The 19,426-nt window shown below is 29.4% G+C and overlaps 1 protein-coding gene and 1 long non-coding RNA gene across 3 annotated transcripts in view; one reads left to right on the top strand and one right to left on the bottom strand.

The window, feature by feature from the left end:
- The first annotated feature begins 3,676 nt into the window (after positions 1–3,676).
- LOC135193487 (uncharacterized) lies at positions 3,677–7,057 on the top strand. Its single transcript, XR_010309267.1, has 4 exons — positions 3,677–3,845; positions 4,115–4,156; positions 5,444–5,583; positions 6,516–7,057. It is a non-coding gene; the product is annotated as an uncharacterized LOC135193487 (long non-coding RNA).
- A 1,399-nt stretch (positions 7,058–8,456) lies between these two features.
- LOC113404861 (uncharacterized) overlaps positions 8,457–19,426 on the bottom strand; it is a 39,138-nt gene continuing 28,168 nt past the window's right edge. The window contains exon 5 of one of the 2 annotated variants that reach the window (XM_064216137.1): positions 8,457–8,634. In XM_064216137.1, coding sequence (XP_064072207.1) covers positions 8,459–8,634 — 176 coding nt within the window. In that variant the 3' untranslated portion in view covers positions 8,457–8,458. Of the gene's footprint in view, positions 8,635–11,405; positions 11,780–19,426 lie in introns of those variants that run through there. The other variant, XM_026645934.2, reaches the window with a different exon arrangement.

The following is a 19,426-nucleotide window of genomic DNA, read 5'->3' as shown; positions in this document are numbered from 1 at the left end:
ACGATGACATAATTAATTACAAAACTTAATGTTCTATTTTTACAGGGTGCAGCAGTAAAATTAGTCGTTGGCCCTGTGAGTTTATTTTTAATATATTTTTACTTTCGAAATATAAATTAGCATGCATTAAGGTTAATCGAAAATTTTAGTTTTAGTACGATTTGATAAATTCAATATAGTGTAGATGCACCCCGATATTAATTTATGGTTGAAGGGCATGCCCTTAACTAATAATATCTAAGAAGGTAATTGCAGGTTTTTTGAAGCCTTATTTAAGAAGATAGGATACATGGGTGAATTATAAAATGCTATCACCGATTCTGAGTGTAAATTCTACCAAAAAACTCATTCAACTTTTTCACCAATAATTTTCATAATGCCATCGCCAATTTCTATACATATCCTAAATTGAAGGAAACTATAGACTTTTGCTAGTATATCAAAATATAATTTTGAGCCACATAAGACATTACCATCTAATATATTAAATTTATATCGATGTTTATTGCCAGTAACAAAATAGCAGCAAAAAACTCAGTAGTTACTCTTTTTCATCAATCATTTGCTACACTAATATACAATTTTGTTTTGTTTCAGCGTTGTTAAAAATGTAAGTATGTTAAAATATATTGGTTTATATTATTAGTTAGCAGTAAAAGAACGTTATATAAACTTTAGGTTAGCATTCCTTTGTATTGTCGAAAATAGATAAATTAATATGATTTAAATTTAACACATTACTTTATTTTATTGAGTATATTATAGTATATTCAGAAAATCATTCTAGATTGGGACAGATCAGGGCCCGATCTACCATATGGGCTTCAGCCCAGGGTCCCGTGGATTCAAGGGGGCCCCAGCTAAGACAAGTCAAGTCAAAAGTCAAAAATAGACAATAATGCAAAATAATCCATAACTTTATTAAATTAAAGAGATCATATGGTTTGCAGCTCTGCGAGTCCTGCAATCAATCAAAACAGATCAGAATCAGATTCAGATATGTCTTAGGTGGGCCCCTAAACTTACGGTCCGGCACTGGGACAGATAATTGTAATTATATTCTAAGTAATCAACTTTGTACTAAATTAAAAAAGTTCACCTTTACAGTTTCATCCGAATAAATAGAATTGTTGCAAACTTTCTTATTGAATCTTAAAAATTTTAAATATTGTGTTCTATTTATTAATGAGATGTATTTTAATTTGCAGTATTACTTTGAAAGAAGAAAAACAATTGAAAGCCATAACAAAATAAATGTTATTTAATTGATAATTGTGTTTTAATAAGCCTTTATGCATAAGCATTTCATTGTAACCAATGAACTACAAAGTTTGAAAACTCCTTAATAAGAGAAATATTAAACAAATCTCATGGGAAAACTTGGTACCCCTCACCCTGACCATTCTATCTGTGACATCCTTACAAGTCTCCCCTCAAAATCACAAGAATGCTAAGGAAAAACCTCTTAAAATCAAAACCCTCCCACTTTCTTCTCTCATCAGCTCGCCTCCGCAATATTAAGTTCATTGTTATGACACGTATTAGGTTTACCACTTTATTTTTAATGTTTTACTCAAAAACTTATGACTCTATATAATGCAATGAAGGTGTTTTTTGGATTAGGTAAGCAGAAGTGCAAATGAGGCGTCTGATGGTCTACCTGGACCCATAGACATTGACACCGTCAACATTTTCAACCATTCCTTACACACAACCTTGGCAACTTGTTGCGCCCTTTAAACCGAAATAAGACAATAGTAAGTTTATCCTTATAGGAAAAGTTGTGAAACTCTTATTGTACAAAGTAACTCTTTTGCTACTGGTAATGCGGGAACTCTTTGTAATAACGTATTTTCGCGTTGAGGAACGTAGTAGTCCCTAAAAACTAATTTGAAATAACTTCTAGTTTTCATGTATTTGGAAATGTAATTTATTATGCGTTCGTGATTAGCAATTAAGGAAATTGCTAAAACGTTTAAACCATTCGGTTTAAAAGTTTACATAATATTATAGGACTAAAGTTAAAGTTAATACTATTTATGGTAAAGTCTAAAAACAAATCTGAGCGTACAATTGTCAGACAGTGAATTTCACAAAGCATCATTATCCGTTTTAATTGGAAAACTCATTATGGATAGTGGTTCTCAGAGCTTTTTAAAATAAATAATGTTGAGTTTAAAATTCACAATGGAATACTTTAACGAAAATGATGTTCTTAACTGATGTTATTTAACGGTCGTGTATTACATTATTAATTGCAAGTGCACGATCAAATAACGAGTAATTTTTTTTTTTAATAGTACAGCATTTTTATAATTTAAGTCAATTTTGCCAAAACTATTAATTAAATGTCAAATGTTATGACTTTTATGTAAGCTCTTACTATCCTAAATTTACATAAGTAATATTATGTTCTTTCTCCCTTTTTTTCTAAATCTATATCGTGATGATAATGATTGTGAAAAATTGTCTTGAGAGACAGACTTGCGACATACTATAGTGCACGGCTTTGTGCGCCAACACTGGTGCACAATCTATTCCCTCGGTCTTATAATCCGATGGGACGGCCAATACCACACGACCAGATGACCAATGGCTTATTTGTTTTCGAACAACAACAAGCGTATGCACTGCCAATATGATATTTTATTACAGAATAGCTGTAGAGCTCGTACAGTAGTGTAGGTATTCTTTTATTTTTTAAATATTTTTTTCTTTAACTAAAAAGTACAAACTAAACAATAGAAAAAAAAACTAAAAGTAAATTTAAGCTGATGATTTTAACAAAAGTTAGTAAATTTATGAATTGTATAACAGACCGTTAGACTCAAATGCCTGACGTAATTTTATACTTATTATTGGCAAGTTTAAACGATTGCTATAAAAATATACCAAATGGTAAAAAGCAACTTCGTATACAAAATTAAAGTAGGTAGGCAAGCAGATATGACTAACATAGTTACGTAAAAAAAACTAAATTATCTAATTAATTAAAAAAATAAATTATAAAATGATACAAGTGCCAATATATTTTTTGTGTGATTCAAATAAATGATCGATTGCGACCTGATGCGGAACAGTAGTTAGAGCAAGTGAACTTTACATTGCATGTATGATTTTTTTTTTTTTTTAAATCATACACTACCAACTGTAAGGTAGATTTTATAAGGCACAAGTTTGTTGCGATAACCGGTACGCTCACGACAATCCGACACTCTTAAAGCTTTAGCTTAAGCTTAAAGCACTCCAGAAACAGAAATAATAATAATAATATATATATGTATAATTTTTGGTCTAGGGATTTGTGGATGATAAAGTTTTAGACTAAAAGTGATAATTGATCTAATTAAATCAAATTATATTCTATACAATATTTTTCATGAAAAAAAAATGGGTTACAAAAAATAACCTTTTTTCTAAGATTTCTTCTAGCCATGTACATATAAGTACTATGTACCATCACAGTTTTATGGCATCAAGATAGATAAGTTTAATATTGACGAAATTCAAAATACCTATAAACTAAATAACCCCACGATGTAATAATGTTAAATATAATTAACGAAATAAATGGATCATGATCCACGACTATTTTATTTATTTAGTTATGATAAGACTGTCACGTTTACACGTGTTCAAACGATTGATATAAGATTTAATACTTTACACTAATAGCATATTGTTGTAGCGTTATTAATATTTAACGTTATTATTTCACAATATACTCGATTCGATTTTATGCATTCTATGCTAGTTGGGTGGAGGTATATGTACATTACAAAAAATGTTTGAAAAAATAATACTTTTTCTGACAATAATTTTATTAGCAAAAGGTTTAAGCCAATGTAAGTCATAACAATATTCGATTTTAACTGGGCTCTTAAATTTAGATTGTATATTATTCTACGAGCCTTTTTATTTTTTATCTGTGTAATTTAGTTTTTGCTTTTTGGGATTGCTGGAAATAATCTCTGGAATATTTTAGCATTTTAAATATAAAACTAATTATTATTCTCTTTTGAAAGTTTTTTGTATCTGTTTCATTTCTGTGCATATAATAAATTGCTAATTAAATAAATAACATTCAATAGAAATAACCAAAGTTATTTTGTAGCAATTACTTCTAATGATGAACAATATCCATCATCAATAAACGGTAAGTTATTTGTTACTACATATATTATCTATAAAATATATACGAATTTAATAAAAAAAAAAACATTAATTTTTAAAGTATAATATTTATATTTTTCTTTTTTTTTACATTATGTTAATGGCAAGTTCGAACTTCATTCAATGTTGAAGAATGACTGTCATATTCGATTCGATAGTCAAACAAACGGTATAATAAAAAACAGACAAGAAAAACCGGCGAAAGAAACTTCAAATAGATGTTCAGTATTCTTATCCTTCTTTAAACCTTTTTTATTTTCTTACGACTCTTAGTATTTAACTTGGAAGTGATCGTTATATTCCCAAGGTTAATAGACGACCTCACGAATTGTGTAAAAATCGTTACACAGAATTGTTTCTTAAAAAAAATTCAAATTACTGGTAATTCAAATAACACACGTTTTCTCTAATTCGGAATATAAAAACTTTATCAACTGCAATGACTCAACTTCTAGAACTTATTAGAAAAGTTTAAAAAATATATAAAATTAGAGAAGTTAACAATCATAGTTGAGTTTATACTGATTACTGCCAAAATGTAAAAATTAAATACCAATAAACCGTCTCTAGGCATTTCTAAGAAAAACCTATTTTCATTCAGTTTAATAATGTCCCGCTAAGTCTTCATTTCTTATTTTTTAAATAACTCAAATTCAAACAATTCTAATTTAGAACCTATTCCAAAAATGAAATATAATCCGTTAGAATATAATACAATTAATCCTATGCACCCACAATATGAACTCCCATTTTTATTAGCTATAATAAATCATGGTCGAATTTCGACCAATGGGCTTACAGTTCATGTCTGTGTTCCGTCACAATGGAGCTCATTCACTCAACTAGTTTAGTAATAAAAAGGGCCTACATACTCCGATGTCATGGACAGCAGTGTAATAAATGAGTAATGCTTATGCTTACGAAAACTAATTTTAATGTGACGAAAGACATTAATTGGAAGATTATTTCATTCGTTTACTTTATTTATTATTATTATTTCACTTGAAACAAATATTCTACCGCCAAACAGTAGTACTTAGAATTGTTGTGTTCTGGTTTGAAGGATGAGTGTTGGGCTAGTGTAACTACAGGCATCAGGGTTATAAAATCATAGCTCCCAATGTTGGTGGCGCATCGGTGATGTAAGGAATGATAGAAGAAGATAGAATATATAGATAGAAGCGCTAATGTCTACCACTTACTTACCATCATATGGCTCATTTGCCCGTCCGCCTACTTATATTATATTATATATTTTTTTTTATTTTAGTGAGTTCGTTAAATAATGCGCAGAGTTCGAGTACATCACTATCCAATGTTTATCTACAAAAATCGATTGAATCATCTCCCGGCTACATTGAAACAGAAACTACTGTTTCTACTGATTGCATTTTCTTCTTGTTTTTCTATGTAAGTATTAAATTTTACTCACTTCTTGTGACTTTAAACAAATATATACAGCTTACGTTTATAATGGTTAGAATTCGTGGATCTTGCATGGAGATTGCGAAATCGAAGCCGGACCACTAAGTTGTCATAGAAAATAATAAGTCTTTGCCCAGAAGTGGAGATATTTACAGGCTCTTCCATTGCTAGTTATATGTTCCAAGGAGATAATTGATATATTTTGCTATTTTTACATTAACAGCCTGTAAATTGTCCCACTGATGGGCTAAGGCCTCCTCTCCCTTTGAGGAGAAGGTTTGGAGCATATTTCCCCACGCTGCTCCATTGCGGGTGGGTGGACTACACATGTGGCACAATTTCTTTGAAATTAGACACATGAAGGTTTCATCACGAGGTTTTCCTTCACCGCCGAGCACGAGATGAATTATAAACACAAATTAAGCACATGAAAATTCAGTGGTGCTTGCCTGATAAGATGCACGCGTTCTAACCATTGGGCCATCTCGGCTCTTATTTTGCTATAAGTATATGTATGTATATTAAGATGCGTGTTTATTTATAATTCCCTGATGACTAAACACACAGTCTGGCGTAATTTGTTCGGCCTACACTATAAGCATCCCCAATATTCATGTATTTTAGTAATTTTTCCTAAATATTTGTAAAATAAAATATTCTTAGTCGATTCTTTATACAGTATACCTAAAATTATTATATTTAAAAAGTGGAGCTTAAAGTTAAGACTCACATTCGTGATTAAATGTGTATGAATGCTGACAAATCCACAAACAAACAGAGTTTTTTTTTTCTTAAAAACACAGAATCTAACTCTCTCCCTTATTCCATACATGTTGTACAAAATTATTATAAAGGTAACAAAAATAAATTTACATTAATTAATTATATTCGTATTATTTTTAAAATTTTCTTTTCAGTTTTGTTAAAGTAAATCATTAAGATAAGTCGTGGCGAGGCCTTAAGGAATTTTTTTTTTGGTAAGATCACTTTACTTGTATACAAATAAATTTAAGAAACTTTTTATATAAGCCTTTAATTCATAATTACTAGTATTAATAAATTACACTCGACTGTCAAAAAGTGTTTCGTCCGTGTTAATTCTAATGTTACAATAAAAATATTTAAAATATTATTTAACAGCTACCTACTTAATATTAATAAAATTTTAGGTATATTAAGTTTGACAGATTTATTTAAAAGGCAAATAATATGGCACTTACATAAAAAATCTAATTAGTAAAAAATGTATGTAATTGTTTTGTAAATTTAAGTTACTAAAATAACATTTTATATATTTATTATAGTTACAATTCAGTTTATCAACGTACAGCTATATAAGAACAAAAAGCAATGCGGTCTTATCGATTACTTTCCTATTTCAGAACATCGATGTGTAAGAAAAGTTGAATGTTTTTAAAACCGTTACAAGTTATACGATTATAAAATACGATTGTCTACAAAACGCTAAAATGTCATGTTAAAAATCAACGATGCAATGGACTTCGTATCTTCGAACATTTTTATTTATAAACGATTGAATGAATCTCATATTGTCCTGCAAGTGTTTCTATACTATTTTTTATTTTATATAATTTTGATTGAATTGAAACTATACAATGCATATTCCAATCGAAGAAGGAGTAGGATAAATAAACCTTAGATTTACATTTCCCCTGCAGTTCGAAAAATATAGCACAACGATGTTGTGCATTACAAACAGTTATTGACTAATAAACAACAATATTTCATTTTACTTTAATTGGACTTCCAAAGTTCTGATAAGAACTTCACTGATATTCCAAACGATAGTTATTCGCAAATCCTCAATGAATATCAAAAGTTATTCAACTAGACCAAGGATATCGCGTCGATTCAATGGCAAAGTTGTTTCATTGCCTTTACTCCTCCCGTTAGTTAGAAGTGGCTCTACAGTTGCTGCCTTCGTCTAGGTTTCATTGTATAAAATGTATCAAAAGAGTTTTATTTTAAATATGTTTAAAAAAAAAGTTAAAGATTAACTGCGATGCTTAGTGTGTATGATATAGTATATGCCATTTATAATTGTCTTTTCAGTCATCTGCCTGTCTTTTTATAAACTTACCTAAAATGTATAATAAATAAGATTTTTTAAAAATATTATTGAATTCTTTTTTAAAACACTTACACAATAATTTGATTTCTAAATAGGAATGTTAACTCTTTATAAGTAAAAAATGAGATATTTTAATATTGCACACGCCAATGGCTAAATTTATATTAATCACAATAGTGAATCTTGATTAGAATTTCACAATAATTATTAAATATTTATTAGTTTAGAACTAATTTATAGGCAGAAAAAAACAAGAGAGATAAAGAAAAATATTATAATAATTTTAATATTATTATAAATGAGCAAAACGGAACGGGTTAAGATAATTATTTTCAGTACAATAAAATAAAAGCATTAGGTAAATTTTAAACAGATGAATCTATATAATATATTGGAGTACTTAATTATTTTATTTTTAAAATGTCTCAATTGTTAAGAACATGATTCTTAATAGATTCCATATAAAATTGTAGACTGAGATAGCCAAGAGTTATTAGATATTTGTAAAGCACACTCAATGAATTCGCAATTGGTGTATGCCAAAATTCACAGCTATACCTCACATTAACTAAAAATAACTATTAGAAAAAATAATAGGATAACAAGTTCACTCATTAAGTAATTACTTATGCTAAAATATTACATATTATATCGCTTTGACTTAAGGAAATTTGTAACAACCGTGTAACATAAAAACACAACCAAACATACAATATCGCTTTCTCTTTCTGATATATAAATCAGATATTCATTTTGATTCATTCAAGCTTATCCCAACCAGTGTAGTTCGCTCCAGACGCTAACTAAGCACCCGAGGTGGTCGCAGATGATTGAACCCGGGAAAGGTAGAAACTGTTGTCGCTGTTCGGGTGTACCTTCGCACTGGCTATTGGAGCTCGACGTTCTTAATGACCTTTGACGTTTACATGTGTGAATGAATGGACCTATAATATAAATATTTCAAATCAAAATCACAATATTATTTTAACAATTACTTCGTGGTAGGACTTACCTTACGTTACGTAACGTAACGTCTGGTTAGGTACCACAAACATCAGATATTCTTCCACCAAACACTATTACTTTGTATTGTTGTGTTTCGGTTTGAAGGGGAAGTGAGTCAGTGTAACTACAGGCAAATAACACCTTAGTTTCCAAAGTTGGTGGCGCATTGCCGATGTAATGTTTAATATTTCTTACAGCGCCAATGTCTATGGCCGTTAGTAATCACATAACATCAGGTTCCCTTCGAACGATATTAAAATAAAATACATGACGTAAATCAATCAATATATACCTGCTCGCTTAGTTAAATATGTATACTAAAAACAAATTTGTAATCAGATAATATCTTCAACCTTTATAGCATTATATATATAGCATCAAGTTACAAAACATTAAACAGACATGAGAAATAACACCAGTAACCCAAATGTGTTTATGTATATAAAAATATACATCAAGTATATACAAAATATATATCTAAAATTAATATAATAACATTCACGATAATTAAATTGCATGCATGTTGTTTATACATGTGACTAGACATCCTTCCGTTGACCTTGAAAAGATATCACATAATAATAATTAATACGCTTGCCAAGTGTGGTAGTAATTTGCCTTGAAAGGTTGCGAACAATTGCAGATTTTCAATCAGAAATGTATTTAATATCAACTTCTTCCCAGGTATGTATATGTCCTAAATACAGTTCGAACTTTTAACAAAAAGGAGGGAAGATTTGTTTCTTCGTATCTGTATTTAATGATAAAATTTTAAGATAGTCCCTATGTGTACTGAATATTGTATATTTTAAAAAGCCTACTTCATAAAACGCATACATATAATCATTTAAGAGTAGTTATCGGCACACATAATTAACAAATTGATTAGTTGATAAAGTATTATGAAAAGAATCATTTCATTATAAAAATTAAATTGACAAATAAAAACAATAAATCATGCATATATTATTTATATAATTAAATTGATGTCGCTCTACAAAATAACTAAAACAAACGAGCCGACTCTATCTTGGTGTGCGTGACAGCTACTCTTGACACTCGCCAAACCTTATACAACTTTACTAATGTGCGTAATAATCGTGTTTAATATTTCACGTCAAATGTCAAATTTATAAATGACTAGTCAAAAAAAGCCATGAACATAAAATAAATTAAGAACATAAAAATGAACCCATTCAACAATAAATTACATTATTTTTTTGCCTTCTTAAAGCCTTTGTTGAACGATTTGCTAAATGGATACAAAAAATCTATTAACTAACCTAAACTAACCTACTAGGAATATTTTTATAATACTATTTTTGTACGTAGATCGATGGCGAGTGTCATTTGTTAATTTCAAATAAGAATTAAGTATTTCGCTAAGGAATATTACTGTAATGTAATTTTATGTTTATTTCTAATTTTCTTCAGGTATACCCAATGGATATCAATGATTTGAATATCAAACGAAATTTATCTTCAAAATACGTCGTACATTTTCCAAAGGTGAATTTCTCTTTGAAGGTAACCCGAGGTTAAGGTTTTTTATCGAGTCAGTGGCGGTGACGGATTCCTGCATAATAGCCATATCGAATACAAAGCAGGAGGCTTCACCCGAAAAAGAATCTAATTTAAAAATAAATAGCCCTCCGAATGAGACATGTATAAGATAGTGCACGAAGTGTAATAATATATGGAAACAAAATCTTTTCTTATAAACGTGAGTGGCTGGAACGGCAAAATATTCCAAGACATTGTTTTTTTATTATATATTTTATAAGATAGAACACGTCTATGTCACTATTTTGAGCGTCTTTAAATAGAATAGTTATTTATATGGGAATATTTTCGATGAAAGTTTTTTCCTTAGCTAAATTCGTTTAGGCGATGATATGGGGCGTAAAGTGGCTGCGCAGTACATCTGCGATCTCAAATTTCATTTGTTCAACGTATTTCCTATAAATCTATGAGGGATCTAATCAAAAATTGGAATATGCTAGTAATCTTGTTTTCTCCAATGAAACAATGTAAAGATAAACAATAGACATTTGAAAAAGAAACTAAATGCATATTGCATATGTATGTGTACACGGTACATATACCAAAATAACTTTTTTTTTTTCAATTTTTGTCTGTCTGTCTATTTGTACCGGCTAATCTCTATAACGGCTGGATCGATTCACGGGACTTTGACACTGGCAGATAGCTGCTGTAATAAGGAGTAATTTAGGTCACAAAAATTTTTTTTTGTTAAATTCAAACGCGCACGAAATCGCGGGTACAGCTAGTTTAATTTTTAAAAATGAGAAATGTTTTTACCTTAAGTCTAATTTCCCACTATCGGTGCTTTAGTATTGCTTGCGTTTAGACGGACGATTTACTATATATACACCACCGAGATAGCCCAGTAATATGACCATCCAAATCCTAACCGAAGCAGAATGAATACCGGACCACTCAGTTTTTATCGAATTAATTTTGCATTTATAATTCATCTTGTTGAACGAAAACATCGTGACTAAACCTGCACGTATAAGACACAATTCTGCCACGTAACGTGAATCGAGATCTACCACCCCGCATCGAACCCGCTAGGAAGCGACGCCTCATGGTAGGATTAGAGGCTACCACTTAACTTTCTCCATCACAATAACATGCATTTCTTACAAATAATATTAAACTAAAAATGAGGGATAAAATATACAACTTATATATTATCTTATTATTTTAATTATATTATTTACAAATCAAGATATTGTAAAACACAAACGTACGAATAATTTAAAATTCGAATCAATACATTGCAATGTATCGATAGCGAATCGATTATTTATTCATCTATTGCAAATTTAAATAAGACATCATTATCTTTCACACAAATATCACAGATTTACATTTTTATTTACAATGTTAATTAATATTTGTACTACGGAATGTAACTGTACAAACATGAAAGCTAATATAATACATAGAGTAGGTACATGTGGATTTAATTAATATGTTTATATAATTTATGTATATTTTATATGATTTATCTTCTTCTGTAGAAACCTCGGTAGAAATATCTTGGGACACCTGAGCCTGTAACGAAAAAAAAGGTTTTAATGTGTGTATGTTTATGTATAACTCGAATTATGGCAGTGTATAGTGACTGATATATTTAATTTTATTATATTTTTTTCTTTTTTGTTGGTTTATCCTTAAGTTATTTAAACTATAACATAAACGACAATTTGCGTGTGAGTAATTTTTGAAAAAAAAATACGTCCAATATTTTTTAGTCTTTTTTTTTAATTAGCTTTTATTTCGGCCATTTTATTAACCGTCAACACGAAAAAGGTTAACATTTTAGTTTAATTGACCGAATGAAACTGACTATGCATTTTGTTGGTATTTTTTTCTACTCATACTAACTTTTCACCTTTCACCAACTTCATACCAAATGTTATGTTTGAAATTATTAGGTTAGAGCGAACGTAAGCACGTTAAAAATGTCAATCAAAATAACAGAATGATACACCAAAAAGTACCGTATCATATTTGTGTTTTTGTTAGTTCAAATTAAAAAATGCATAAGTTATTCCTATTAATTAATATTCTTCGTTTAATATTATTAAATTAAATACATCGATAAACGATACCAAACTGTCAAAAAGCATAATCATTAGTATTTATATTTTTAAAAAGTCACCGAATACTTATTTAATTATTCAATTATCATATCAAGTCTCAACGAATATCATTAGGATTATATTTTTATAAGTATAATTGATGGTGTGTCTCTTAATTCATATTAGAAATGTATACCTTATTTAACTACACAAAATATGTCTATTCTATCAAGACAATTATGGGATTCAGTTAGTGGATTTCGATCATTTTACCTATACAAGCTATGTTGTGGCATGAGCTCCAAACCTTTTCCCCAAATATTGATCGTTGATGAGCTGTTACTCAAAGTGTTAAGAAGCAGGTGTTTATAATTCTAATGTAAGGGGACTAAAATTATAAGCTATAGTTGCAGTTACGTAATGTCACATCGTTCTAAATGTAATAATACGAAGTACTGAAATGTATAGTAGTAAGATTATCTACAGTTTTCTTGATGTTTTCAATCTCAGCGAGAAAATTAATTTACGTCTACTTATATTAGGTCTCGCTTAAACGATAACAATGTTTGTTTAAGCGCATTTAGGGGATAGAATTGCTTGTCTCGCGTCAAATTTCACGCTCGTCGGGACGGAAATGCACAAAGTTTCCTTTTGTGGCGTTTCTCATAACTTGATTTGTGACGGTGCAACCCTTCAGGGCGGTTCCTGTGAGGCGCCGCGGCGGCGAGACGGGCCATTTCCGCAATGCAAGACGTTTGATACATATGGCGTATTTGATACGCGATATTTGGACAGTTTATGTCACGAAAACGTTTCATTTATGCTTTTCAATTCGTTATACAGATGTCAAGTTTAAATGTTTGCAGTAAAATTTTTCTCACTACATTAAAAATAGTCATACAATCGAGTTAAATTTAAAGTCACATTCAGAATTACATTTTTCAGTCTTGGGGAAAGAATCAGGAAATGTTCATTACAAATTTAAATCTTTACAAATCGTATTTGTATAATAGTTACTCATGAAATTAATCACTGTAAGACTGCAAATATTTACATTTCGATTAGTTTATATTATATAACTTTTACATATTGTACATAACTGCAAACTTTTATAAAAGATGAATACTTGATTATTCGTATTTTCCTCCATATTATTGGTGTCTGTAATCTTAATGAAATGTTTGACTCGTCAAGTGCAATCTTTCTATTTGCGGACCGCGAAATCAACTAAATAGTTTTCTAATTTCAATTATAGTTTCTTCCACGAGACGTTCGTGGTATACGCGAATGTGCTATCTGTGAAGATTGCACACTCCAGTATGTATTAATATATATAAAAAAAGGCTTATAATTGTAATAATTGAACTCATATCATTAGCAAAACGTAACGTAATGCAATCGTAATGTACTTAAATGTACTTCATTTTCGACAGCAAATTGATTGGCTTCATCCTTTGCCGGAATACTTGTATCCTATCACTGGTATTTCAAGGTCTCCATTTTCGTTATTAGACCGCATTGCATTATATATGCGTGTTCAGTGTTCTGATGATAGATGATCTTGTTAAATCGTTTAATATCAAACACCGCACTAAAACTAATTTGAACAGTTCTTTTCATTTATACGGATCTATTTTAATTGATCGAAATAAATCAATACATATTAATTTTTTATGATATAGGTAGGCGGACGAGCAAGTAGGCCAACTGATGGTAAGTGGTCAACACCGCCCATAGACAATGGCGCTGTAAAAAATATTAACCATTTCTTATATTGCCAATATGCCACGAACCTTGGGAACTAAGATGTTATGTCCCTTGTGCCTGTAGTTACACTGGCTCACTCAGCCTTCAAGCCGGAACATAACAGCACTGGGTACTGCTGTTTGGCGATAAAATATCTGATGTGTGGGCTTTGTGCTAGCCGGTCTGGATTGGTTATAAGTCTCTATTGAATTGGAAACTGATCGACTAAATTGACACGTGTAAATGGGGATCCGATTACAGTTTAATCAACACAATGTATTATTATTCTTTTTCGTATTAAATTCGTTATCTTATTAATATAATTTCTATGAGGATTTTTATATTATTTTTCATTTAAGTAGTGTAGTTTTAGTTAATTTTATATTTTTAATGTGAATACCAATTTAATATTTAATATTTTTTTAATATAATTAATATGCTTGAATTAAAATTAAATTGAAAATAAGATACTACAGTCTTGTCTTATACAATGCCTTACGTATGCATGCCAAACATGGAAGTTCAAATATTAAAAGTGGAAGTTCAAGAACAAATATAGGAAAAAAAAATACCAACGAGGTATAGAACACATGATGAATATTAAAAAAATATCCAGAAAATAAGACACATCACCAAAGTAAGAGATGGATAAGTAGGTACTTCCTCAACTATCAATAGAAGTGAAGGCGCATCTAAGACAATTGGATCCAAGTAGCCCAAAATAGAGAGGACTGGCCATTTTTGGAGAACCCTTTACCTGCAGAGAGATTCTTGCGGATAATTTAGATAACATATTTAACATACGATTAATTAGATTTTTTTTTTTTGGTAATTAACAAATAAATTTAAGTACAAATATTAAATTCTAACAAAAAAAATTATAATATTAATATTTAACTTTTTTTTTTCTTTTTGTAATCTCCAAAGAAATAATATATAATATTTTTGAATAAGGTTAATTTTGTTTTCGAATTTATCTAAACACCATAGATTGTCCTGGTGTAGACTGCAAACAAAATATCAAAAAAACCTTTTTTTTTTTTATAGAATAGTGTTACGAAATTTCTTGGACAAACATATAAATTTTTCCGCCATATTTTAACATCTTCAGCGTGTATTTAACGATTTTATTCGACAACTATTAACCGGCGGCGTCAAACGTCAAATAAACAAAAAAAATACAAAATTTTACATTATGTATGATATGAAATTTGCATTGTATACAATTCATACGCAACTCAATCATATCGTAAATAAGTTTAGTATATATAGCTGTGTATATACAATATTAATAAGGATAAACTTATCATCTTTAAAAGACAACTTTGTACAATCAATTTGTAATGATTCAAAAATCGTTATTTGACAAGTAGGCCCGATAAAATATGTCAGAAAATAAATATAAAAACTTTTTGTACATAAACTTCGAAGATTGAGCACGCATGTGTGACATATTACAGAAATAAATCGAGATAATAGCTTATAAATAACGAAAGAAAAAAATATCTTCGATATTCGCAATCGTTACGTCGTCGTTGTGACAATTATAAACGTCATTTTATAAAGCATCAATAAATAAAGATCAGCCACAAGACACTTCGAAGACAACATTATTTTGAATACCATTAAAATATTTATGTAGTTAACTTTTTAATATCAAGGAGAACGTGTACCTTATTATATATTCCACTAGGCTAGTTATTGGATACATAGAGCAGTGGTTACGTAACGTTTTTAGATTAAAGTAAAGTAATAAAATGTAAGTATCCCACTGCTGGGCTAAGACCACCTTTCCTTTTAACGACGAGGCTTGGAACATGCATTTCTTGCCTTAATTTATTAATTATTTATTATATTAATTTAACTAATAGAAAGAATTACATTTTCCTATTTTTTTATTATTAAAATAAAAAAATTAAATAGTTGGTAAGTTTTATAGTCCGTGAGATTTTCTTACAAATATATATTACAAAATTAGGTGACTTAAAAGAAAATTAATTGTACTCATTTAATTAGCATATCTAACGTAAAAAAATAACCGTTTTCTACTTAAACGTACGTAAAGGTATACTATGTTTATGTAAATATCACTTGTAACTCATAACAACGGCAGTGCAATTATTATGAAGCTAATATCTACGGTAATTATCTTTCGAAACAACAAATCGTTTTGTTATTAAATATCACTTGTATCGCAACAAAATTCAACACAAGCACAAAATTTCTTGTAGTGCTTAGTCAAGGTGTAATAAATGTATTATTCATCGATTAAAAGGAATGAAATGAAGTAAGACTGACTTAGATACAACGAGTAGTCGACCTCAAGCCAAAATAAAAAATATATTTTGCATCTGTTTTGAAAATTTTTGAATACTTGGATCGTTTCACACTTAGGTTATAATATATTTATGATCATTAGCAAAAATAAATCGATACTAGTTATTGTATTTGGCTGTGTGTTTTCATTTTAATAAAATATAATAATAATCAAATATAAACTACTACTTACACTCATGACAGGACATAACATCGTAAAACAAATGATAAGTTTGTAGGTTAGTAATGTCAAGAGAGTATACTTTCGCTTAGACTATACCGTTTGATCTGAATTTTGATATACTTATATTTTTACATGTACTTATAACAATAATAGTTAAGATAGCACATATTTAATTTTCAAGGTCAAATCTAGAAAACGAGGAATTATTTTCTTCACAATTTTTATAATAAATACTGATTTTGGAGGAAAATGTTTTCAACAAAAGTTGTGGGGCTTGAGAAGATAGATATTTTTTGTTGAATATATATATTTTTTAATTCAGTCGTTTTTTATGAAAAAAGCGATACTGCTTTAATAATGTGACAGAAAACAAAAACAGTAATAGAAACGATTTTTGCAATCCCAACTCATAATCTTTTTTATTAAGTCGAAGGTGGACGGTAGCCATGACTCGCTATAACAAAGCACATGCACGAGCGGGAGCCAGTGTATCTTGGTATGACCATAGTTTTTATTAGTTGATATACATGTATATAACAAAATTCAAACCAATCTGACGAATGGGCTAAACGAGAATTTATCCCCAAGAGAATTAAGTCACTCAATTGAATCACATTTAAAACAAAAAATATCCCCTTTCAAATGCTATTCAAAAATAATAAAGACACAGAATAGAATAGAACCACAAGTAGTTCCTCCACGACTATTTAAACGTCCTACTTATTGCCCATTATTCCGACTGTATTGATTTATTAATCAATAAATAATAGCAAATTAATGCAAAATATTTAAGCACTTTGCATTTTTCTTCAAGTTTTACATGAAATCAGAAAATAAACAGACGCAACTAAATTTAAATAACTATTATGGAACAGCAATCCGTCTTTTGTTTAAACATCACATTACACGTAACAAGACAAATATGATACAGCCGTAATACGCAAATTATATGTTTCATTGTTTTAATTTGAAATCAGAAGTTTATTTAATTTTGCTACCATGACGAAAACCTTAGATATTTAAGACACATGTTTTTACAACCAAGGCAACCATTATAATTTGAGCTCTGATTTTAAGTATTAGTTTCAATCTGCGATTATATATTACTGGTTATATATTACCAGCTACATAAAGATTGAGCTATGAATGGGCGCTTCGCGTAGTAATAATAAATTTTCTCCATGCCACCGATTGTAAAAAGCAAAACTTTGTCCAATTATAACTTTCCTCTATTTTTTGTTATGTTTAAAAACTGAGACAATGTTAGGAAGTTTGAAAAGAATTTTTCACAATAAAATTCGTGTTATGCGATGTTTTGTTCTGTTCTATTTCTTATTCCTTATTATTTTTAATACAATTAAATTTCGGGCTATTCTGTTAGTAATTTAAACTTTACTTGGATGTAGTCATACTTTTATCATGTTTGTTACGTCAGAAATCCGTCATTTATAAACCGCTGTAGAAAATTCCATTTTACTTTGGGAGAGAATATTCCGCATTTAAATTAAAAAAAAAAAAATTTTTGCGTTAAAATTTTATATTTTATGTATTTTTTAATAAAGAAATTTATCTTTAAATATATAACAATACACTACACTACAATACTACAAAGCAAAATAATGCGAAATGAGCTTATCTGAGCATATAGCTTTGTACTCCTAAGAAGCAGGTCACGATGACCATGGACTTAAACAAATTTGGACAACTGTATTATAAATCAAATTAAAAGCTGACAAAACCGCTGTTCATATATGTTTTATGTCATAATATGTTTCTGATGCATGAACCAATTAAAGTGATAAGAATTGGAAAGTATACGAACGGTTAAGATTTGGTTGCTCGAGTAGTTGATTGGTTGATTGGTTGATTTCAACTATTCGTAATGACCTTCTACGTAGTGTACTATTGATTGGTCTCTGATAATATTTTATTAAATTTTGTAATTATACTAATTGTAAATAAGTCTGTTCATGATTACTTTATCTTAAGTAAAATACATCGGAAAGTTTAAAATGTATTTTTACTAAGTGAATAGATTTGTTTAGCTACCACGATAATTATTCCTGAATTTATCTCAACAAAGTCTACCTGATTGTGCAAGAAGTATAACAGAAGATAATATGTGTTTATTTTGATAGAAATTGTTAACATTAAGACCTATACTATAAACGAAAACCTTCATTAAAAGTTTTGCATCTACTGGTGGTGGGCAGGTTAATTTTTTGTCAGAGGATCGGAATTGCGATTCAACGAAATCTTGCTAGCATTATTGCAAGTATTCAAAGCGGTCATGATTTGTACATTATCTATTTTTAAAATTTAATTGAATTTATATATAATATATACCAAAAAGGTATTTTCGGTAGTGAAAAATAAATTATGAAATTTGATAAAAATCATTATATACATATGTAGAACTATACTTGAATATTTTGATTTCGAGTCATAAAAGCGCATTATTAATTTATTATATTGAAATTAAAAGTCGTAATTTTTTGTCTGCATATCACGTGACCTAAACACGAGCCGCCATGGTGTGGCGTCAGATAGGCAAAAACTGTCATTTCAAAATCATCTGTCACTTTCAAACAACTTTACCGGAGTTTCAATGCTAGTCTAGGCACATTACACTCAACGATAGTGATTGTAATTCATTATTATCCAAAAAAACACCAAATATTTATAGCTGTTAACGTTGAATGAGTGCCAGTCGTATATACACAACTGTTTTTATCAATGTGACGTCACCAAAATGTCTGGCAGCGTTTTCGCGGGAGTAAAATAAGAAATCAACATTTTGAAGTAAATTTTTAAACATACAAAACAGTAACACAGCATTTCAATAATGCGTATATAAAACATAAAAAAAAT

The sequence above is a fragment of the Vanessa tameamea genome, chromosome 10 (assembly GCF_037043105.1).
Source record: "Vanessa tameamea isolate UH-Manoa-2023 chromosome 10, ilVanTame1 primary haplotype, whole genome shotgun sequence".
Lineage (NCBI taxonomy): Eukaryota > Metazoa > Arthropoda > Insecta > Lepidoptera > Nymphalidae > Vanessa > Vanessa tameamea.
Note: the sequence above shows the minus strand (reverse complement) of the source record. Positions and strands in the feature narration are given on the sequence as shown.